This window comes from Vigna radiata, chromosome 10 (genome assembly GCF_000741045.1).
Source record: "Vigna radiata var. radiata cultivar VC1973A chromosome 10, Vradiata_ver6, whole genome shotgun sequence".
In the NCBI taxonomy this organism is placed as follows: Eukaryota; Viridiplantae; Streptophyta; class Magnoliopsida; order Fabales; family Fabaceae; genus Vigna; species Vigna radiata.
In genome coordinates, this window is record NC_028360.1 from 14310094 (window position 1) to 14319092 (window position 8999).

Consider the following 8999-nt stretch of genomic DNA (forward strand, 5'->3'; position numbering starts at 1 on the left):
CCGAGAAAGAGGCTGAACATATCAGTTCGCATCTGCAGCACTGTGAATGTATGAAATATTCAAGTTTTTTTTTTTTGTTTCTTTTAAGAAACAACGGAATTTGAAAACTTGTCATGTTCCACCTACCACTTCCATGATACAGAAAGTTCAGCAAATGCAATTTTCATTTCATTTGACTGACATGCCAAGACTATGCCCCTAACGAGTGCAATATAATATATTATTCTATGCTAAAGCCATATTAAATCATAGAATACAACAAAAAGTCACATAGGAGGCAAATACTACTACTTTAAAACATGATTGGTGAGGAAAATATTTTGTTTGCTGTGTCTAGTGACCCAAATGTTCATGGTTTAAAACAATGGTTGACAGAAAGTAACTTGTGAGGATTCTACAATTTAAATCTGGGTTTGGGAATTCATGGGTTCTTTGAAGAGTTCATCCATAAAAGTCATTGAAACACACAAATTTTGTATAGTCGGAGGTAGATTTTTGCAATGCTTAAAGGCAGAGAGAAGTTTGAATTTACAAAAGGGTAAAATTGATTCCACCTATGTCTCACTACTAACTTACAAGACATGAGTTCATGTACCTGTAAAGAAAAAGGAACGAATGAAGGGCAAAGGAAGATGATGAGAGGATGAACCATCCCTACATGCCATACCTAGTTATTCCTTGAGGATGACTACCTTGGGCCACATTGATGGCCTGAGTTCTCATCTTAGCTTCACTCCAGATCAAAGGAGCTGCCATGGAGTCCATGCCTAGCATCCTTCTTTTTCCCCCACCGGTAGATCCTTCTAAAGTCAATCCTCCAGAACTTTCATGTGAGGTTAAACAACTTTCAGTTGAACAATCAGCCCTTTGGGGTGGGAGACTAGGTGCTATTTCTTCATCTGGAACATTCACCCCGGCCACCTCAGCTGATGGCAAGGAGTAAAATCCAAGAGGATCAACCAAAGTACCTCTAGGTGTTTTGCTTCCAATTGCTTGAAACTTTTGGCTGTCAGTGTCTATAACTGTAGCACCAATAAATTGATCAGCCAACATCTTGCAAGCTCTTTCAAGCATGGCCATGTATCTCCTCTCTGCATCTTGCCGAATCTGCAAATGCTTCTCTGCCTGCAGTGTCATACTTGCTTCAATTACACTCAATATAAGCAAACGTATGATACCATACGACTAAATTAACAATGTATCAAAAAGTTTGTGAAGCCGTATTCCAAGTATGACTTTGCACTAGGAAAATGAAATTTACCTCCACTTGCAAATGTAACTTACTCTGCACTTCCATCTGTGCTCTCAATGCCTCCTTGATTTCATATCCCCTAGGCATAAAATTAACCACTCCTTCAATTCGGTAATTCCAATCCATTGAGACATTTGCCAGAACAAATAATTCTTATTTATTAATTAATCAAAATTCTTACTCGTTTGTGTCGGAAGTTGGCAGCTTTGGAGAAGTGTTCTCAGTGCCAGGGCTTTCTAAAAGATATGAACCTGATATTCCTTCCATAAAAGAAGTCAGTTTGAAGCCAAGACAATGACAGAAAAGCTTAGAGTAAATTAGTGAAGTCCTGCAAAACATTTTTCCAGTTTAGGAAGTTGTTTGCCGTGAAAAAAATTATAATCAATGTTCAAATTCAAGTAGTAGTTAATATGTTAAGCATAAATTAACTTGGTTGTCCAATTTTTCAAAATTAATCTAATTGCTCGCTAAATTGAAATTCTGCATGGAAAGTTCCTCATCGGTCTGCATCAACAATATATCCTAAGTAGGTGACATAAGGTTATGGCATTGATTCATACTCTGTACAGATTAAAAGTCCAGGTGGACACCCTATCTGTGGAAAGGGAAAACAGAAAGACAGCTACAGGACACATTGGACAAGCATACTCAGAAGATGGGAACATAATTGATCCAGAGAGGGGAATGACAATCATACCATCTTTGCATCCTTCACCAACATCTTTCCCAGATTGCTTACCAAGCCTGTATTTCTGCAATTCAGAAAGAAAGGTTTCATTTTTGGCTCATAGCTTAAACTGGGCAGAGCATGATTAAGAGAATTAAAGAGACCTGCAGATGACTCTTCAAATGAAACAGAGTCAGACCCTTGACATTCATGGTCCGCATGATTGCCTTTGGTGTAGCTTCTGCAGATAACATCCACAACCTCGTTAGGAAATGATATTGATGATAATCTATGCATAAAGACTTCAAGATATGCAATGGAAAGTAGGCCTAAAATTGAACAACTACTTTGCAAACAAGTCAAACCAGATCCATTTCCAAACTTCAGCAGACAACGAAAGCAAATAAATTGAACTAATATACTTTCAACTTGAACAGCTAATGAATTCATGGAAAAGTATCTTGCTTTGTTATAATAAGTAAATGTAGAGAACATAAGCCCGTGGTTAAGGTTGAGGATGTAATATATCACAGGCACAGACAAATATAATTATCAAATGACACAATGTTTAACTCTGAGTCATGTTTATAGATAAACCATTGACCTCAGAAGTCTTCTGAATGATCTTGCCTAAAGTTTTTCTTAGTCTCTCTTTACCAGAGTCATAAGGTACCCCTTCATCTGATCTACGCTCCTTGGAATCACAAGTCTTCTCTACACATAACCAAATCAAAGACAAGATTCAACCAACTTTCTTCCCAATGGATTCATTCTTATAAGACATGCCGTAATAAGGATGCTAATTCTAGATATGGGCTGGACCCACTTAAGCTGGCAAGTAATTACAAAGGAAAACCTGAATTTGACACTACATAAACTCATTTTATTCTAATAACATGATTGACCCAATAATGAATACAACATCAGGCCACAAACCCAAATTGTCACCCTTGGTTGTACTTTGTCTTTGCAGTTACAATTTAGTACCTTTATAACCAAAGCTAGAAATTTGTCAGAATCATATAGCAGAAAGTGGCACTGAATGTGTACAAATACATGCACACGATAACACTCACAAGTGCTAAGGTCATAGCTCTATACTATTGTTCCACACTAGATCTTACAACAACACTTTGTTTCTTATTTTTCAAAGAAATCAAGTTATCATAATTGCAGACACATTATCCGGATGTAGACCCTTTATCAAAAGGATATCCTGCCCAATCAACATCTAAATAACAATTAACTCTTGCATAGTTATTGGAACCATATAACAATCATTTTCCAGGACACCTTTTAATGTACTTTATTATATAGATGATTGCATTTCAATGATCTTCACATGGGGAATTAAGAAATTGGCTTACCACATTGACTATAAAGGAAATGTCAGGATGAGTAACGATAAAATAATTCAATTTTCCAACTAGACATTTATATTGTACGAGATCTGACATAAGCTCTCCCTGATTTGGTAGAAGTTTAGTATTACGATCCATGGGTGTGTCAACAGATTTTGAATTCATCAACTCAGTTTTCTCAAAAATATCTAATGCACACTTCATTTGAGATATAACAATACCATCATTGAATTGTGTCACCTCAATACCCAAGAAATATCTGCATTTGCCAAGATCTTTGGTCTGAAAATGGTTACAAAAATGTTGTTTCATCAAGGAGATGTTATGGTTGTCAATGCCTATAAGAACGATGTCATCAATATATATTGTAAAGTAGACACATTTAGCACTCGAGTGATGATAAAAGAATGAATTATCTACCTCACATCGAGTCATATAGTATTGTTGAACAATGTTGCTAAATTTTCCAAACCAGACCCTAGGAGACCCTTTTAGGCTATATAAGGATTTGCAAAGACAACATACCAACCTAGAAAGCCATAAATGAACAGGAGAGACAAGTCCTAAAAATCTAAGATTCTCCAATCAAGACAAAAGAGGAGGCCACGACAAGTCCAGTGACAATGATCAAAGCCAAAGACGACAACACACGTGTTGCCACGTGAGGCTGGAAAAGACGGCGTCTGCGAACTTCAATCGATGCATGGGATCACTTATGGACTCTGATGGCATTGATCTCGATGACATTGGGGTCGCCTGGCTGAGACGAGCATAATTGTGTGGTCATCGGTCGAAACTGAAATTCGACAACAACTTTGATGACAGTTGTGGTTGTAGTGTACAAGGGTGTCGAAATTTTTTTAAAAGAACCTTAGGTTCTATATACCATAATGAATATAGTAAAAAACTATGTATGAGATTAATTTCTCTTGTGTAGAAAATACACATAGGGTACTATGTATTTATAATAAAAGAAAATATAAACTACAAATAAAGAATAATAATAAGGTAAATGAAGATAAAAGATAAAGGTAAGATATCTATCTAAGATATCTACGAATCTCATATATCTAACAGGAACCATGCTAGCACGTTTTTGACAACTTTTAGCAAAGTCATCTTGTGTCTTAGTGATTTTTGTCGTGTTTATGAAACATGATCTCATTATTGGCAATATTCACAACGGTTTCCCTAAAAGAATAGAAGTACTTCTTGGTTGCTGGTGGCTCAGAAAAACATGGAACATGGTGGCAAACAAAAAATGCTATAGTTACATAGCACATTATTGAGACAGCCGCATCAACGAGGAAAGTGAATGCAATTAAATTTAAAAAAAAAAAAAAACTATAAATCCACATATTTGGGAAATGTAGTAGTTCCACTACTAATTAAGCAGGAAGGGGAACACATTTGATCCAAAAGGTTAACCACCTACTTGATCCTTGAATTGTAAGTGATGTCAAATAGGTCCTCAGACGATCATTTTCTGTCATCGAATAACATCAATTCGGTCCCAATCATTTTTCAACTATTGATGTCAAAAGAATTCATGTGACAAATCAATTGATTTTCCAAATCTTGAGGACCAAAATAGGGCTTAATAAAATAAGTAATGAAAGTGACGGAAGAGTAAAAATCAAATTATTATAAAGAAACAGATCAATATTAACTAAATTCTTTAAGAGCTTAACAAAACAGTAACTATTATAAAGATAAACAACTTGCACTGATTTGTTAATAATAACATAGAAGGGAAAGGAGAACAAGAACACAGACAGCTCATACTGTCAAGAAAATTTCTTATACATAAATTCTTTGTGGGTACCAATGTGCCTAAACTCCTTAATTTCGCATCCCTTAGATGAAGGTGGGTTTTGGACTTTAGTAAGGTTCAAACATGAAATTCGATTCCTCAAAAAATGGGTCTGTTATGTTATGGCTGTCATTGGAAATTGCAGCTCTTCAAGACACAACAGTGGAACACTCTACCAAAAGTATTTAGGAAAAGCAAAGAGCCATTCAGCTCTGCTCTGCCAGTGAAACAACTGTTACAGCAGCAGTTGACAACATAGTAAGAAAATCTCAACATTTAGCACAGTAGAATCAATTTTAAGGAGTAATATACCAAGTAAATTCCAAAAGCATCCCTTCAATTATTTGAAAAGTGAGTATTATATTTTATGATAACCAAACAAAATCAAGGTTTTAAAAACAATTATTTTACAATTTGATTTCATTCTCTTAATAATCTAAAACAAATGGGCTGCATTATTCTTCAACTTTTACAATTAATGTATCTGTTAATGCCACATTTAAAGTGTAAGATCAGCACCTTTCAAACGACTTTTCTTTGGCAAAAGAAGTTCAACAAGGTTGACAAGTATTAACAAATTGTCTTTTCCTTCATTCGTTCATGAAGTATGTATATGGCAGTTCAACTTAGTTTCAAAATCCAAACCTCTACTAGGTAATTCAGTTTGCAAAAAGAAAATTAACATGACCTTACAACATGGTTCCATTGTGTAAGAGAAACGGGGAGGGAATACAGAATGATAATTGATAACCCCCAACCCAAGAGACATAAATATATCGCAATGAGCTTGTCGCATTCAAAAGACTCAAAAACTCAAATGTCAACTAAACAGCTCAATGAATCTAAATTAATAAACAAAAAGTGCTAGATCTAAATATTGAAAAAACTTCAAAGCTATGTTTAGTACCATACATGTTCATCAATATGCCAACTGCGTTGAACTAATACTGTCTATAGATAAAAATAGTTTATACTCTATGATGTCAGACGCTCAACGAGTTGCCATTTCTTAATATCAAGCGAAAATGGAAAATAGCCGATCTTTGTATTGCACAGGTGCCACGCATTTATATTTCAGCCACCATTTTACAACACAAAGGTTGCACATAATCATTACTTCCGCGGTTTCTTTTAGGCAAGCATCCTCTCTCATTCTGCATCATTCAACAAAGCATCTAAAAGTGCAGGTAGCTCCACCATTGCTATGCTCCTGCTTGATTAATTCAATTCAACCCATCCTTCAACTTCTTTCAACAAATTTCTTTGGGTCCAAGTAAATGCATAAAGCTCCCAAGTCAATCATGAGTAGATTCAGCACCCATCAACAAACGAGGGGCCCGAAATGAACATCGATCTCTTTTAAACACAAAACTCTCTCCAATAAGTTTAAACTTTGTGGTCAAACTCAGAACCCACTAATTCATAATACCATTCAAACAAAACAGTATCATGTTAAATTTTCCATTAAGCAGTCAAACAAACTAACACATGGCTACTAGTAATCTACTTATGAAAGTATTCTCCACCTACATTGTTACAACAAGTTCTACTCGTCACAGTCCACATGCACCCTAGGCAAGACCAACAAATCTAGCTAAACACAGTTGACAATTCCAGTTCCAATTATGACAATTTACAACCGAGACAGGAGTATAACCATCAACAAACTCCATAACATCTAAAACTCAAAAGAGTACAAATAAAAAAGTAGTCCATTTTCCCTAGCTCCCAAATGCAAAGCTTTGTCATTTCATTTCAAACAAAAACATCAAAGCATCACACACAGCCAATACAAACACTCAAACAAGTCCACCCCAAAAAAAAAAAAGATCTTCTACTTTGCAATTTCCATAAAAACAAAATTCAACCAACTTAGACTAAGAAAGACTAAGAAGAGACTCACTACTTGCTCCCCCAAGCTGTGTGACGGCATCAACGAATCGTTCGTGCAAGTCCTGAGTCCAACGAAGGCGAGGTTTGGGATCAGCAGTGAGAACGAGACAAGGGTCTCCCTTGTGAGAGTGAGAGAGGTTGGAAGCAGCAGCCTGGATGTCATCCTGCGCCACAATTCCATCATGGGGGTGTATGAGCCTCGGGTACATCCTCCTTCAATGGGGGAACCCCACCAGCTCCAGAGACCAAAAATAGAAGCTTTTTCAGTGAAAGAAAGGACAGAGATCCGAGACAGGGTGAGCAGCCATCTGGGTATGGGTGAAACTAAGAAAGGAGAGAGCTTTGAGGTTGGTTGGGTGGCGAAAGATGATGATGAGGATGATGATGAATGAGATGAAAGTGAGAAAGCAAAAGGGAAAACTGAGTCTGACGCTGGCTCGCCTTTCCGGGATCTTGTCCCTTACTGGTCTTTTGAGTGAAGAAAAGGAAAGAGAAAAGAGAGAGAGTTTTTAAGGGTTATTGTCTGTGCCTGTGGGACTCTCTATCTCTCCATGCCAATATGTCTACATCCATTATTGCTGTCTCTCTCTCTCTTTCTCATGTCACTCTCTTATTTTACACTCATTATTGTACTCTTTTTTTCACATTTATTTTCTTTTGGAAACAATTCTTCTCGAATCTGATCATTTTCTCCACAAAGGTTATAACTTTAATTACATCCCCCTTTCTTTTTGAGATAAGAGAAGTGAATCTCTCATAGAAGAAAAGAAAACAATTTGCATGCGTTTGATTAACATGAAATAGAGTCAAATTAGAGAGATAAAATAGTTTGGCTTCATACAAAATAAATCATAATTCACTCTTATGTCATAAAATCAATTATGGAATATGATTCAATTGATTATATTTTTATAAATGGAAAAATCAATACGGGTAAGGGACTATTGCATTCTGTTTTATCTATTCATCTCCATGACTTTCTTCACACTTTTCTCAAAGAAAATATTCCCTGCATTCCAGAACAACAGTTTGTTTACATTTAGTTTTATTTAATTTTTTTAATCTGTGTTTCGGTCGTGTTTGGAGGTCCCTTATAACATTCCTAGTCGGGACTTGTTGGAGTCCGGACGGTCATCATGATTCTCTCTAAATTTGATTGTTCGTTCTCCCTCCTTTTTTTTACTTCAAGTCGAGCAGGTACCTGCTAAAGACCCTCCGATGCTCAAGTCAGTAAGAATGATCGAACAATCATCAATATAAAGGATGCATGTAATATGCATAATGTAGAACGTGCTCCTGAAATCATACCTGAGACCTTTATTTATACCAGTTGTAATAGGCCTTTACCTTTCGTGGGCCTCGTGACGGCCCAATCACACCTTAACCTCCATTAGGGGCTTTAATGAACCATTATCATTTATTATCTATCCATGTGGTCGACCTGAGTGATCGGTCTGGTATTTGGTCGGCCTGGAAGGTCAGCTTGGATAGTTGGCCTAGAAGATCGGCCTGGTGGTTGGTTGGCCTAGAAGATCGATCAGGTGGTTGGTCGACCTGGTGATTGATCGGTCTGGTGGTTGGTCAGTCTGGTGATTGGTCGGCCTGAAAGGTCGGCCTGGATGGTCGGCCTGATGGTTGGCTTAGGATTCAACCTGGGAGATCATACGGAATCTGATTGTATGTTAAAGTTTTTTTTACATATTAAGCAGCATTATTAACATACAAGTTGTAGAGTGTCAAATGATATAATTACTAAAATAACATGTTAAAAAATTTAACAAAATTAAATTAAAAAACTATATTTATTAATTTTTAAAATTTTAGAACTAATTATTAAATTTTGAAATATACCCAAACTTTTATATCGTATTAAGTATAGAGATTACAAAAATATTTAACTTTTAAAATAATTAACAAAAAAAGACATAAAGTTAAAAGTTAAAGTTAATAATGTTGGGTTTTGGTCCCTGAGTTGAATTTGTGTTCAATTTCGTCCCAAAGAACGAATTTAAT

General features: G+C 36.1%; 1 protein-coding gene across 2 annotated transcripts; it reads right to left on the reverse strand.

The window, feature by feature from the left end:
• Window positions 1-428: 428 nt before the first annotated feature.
• Window positions 429-7556, reverse strand: LOC106775799 (protein PHR1-LIKE 2). 2 transcript variants are annotated; one of them, XM_022787027.1, is made up of 6 exons: window positions 6997-7556; window positions 2084-2160; window positions 1950-2004; window positions 1434-1512; window positions 1262-1331; window positions 429-1125 (listed from the first exon to the last, which is right to left on the reverse strand). In XM_022787027.1, the coding sequence occupies exons 1-6, from the start codon at window positions 7193-7195 to the stop codon at window positions 655-657; spliced, it is 951 nt and encodes a 316-aa protein (XP_022642748.1). In that variant the 5' UTR covers window positions 7196-7556; the 3' UTR covers window positions 429-654. The 2 variants fall into 2 exon arrangements, with proteins under 2 accessions (XP_022642748.1, XP_014518484.1); XM_014662998.2 differs by having other exon boundaries at window positions 1434-1503; window positions 6997-7552.
• Between the last annotated feature and the right edge of the window lie 1443 nt (window positions 7557-8999).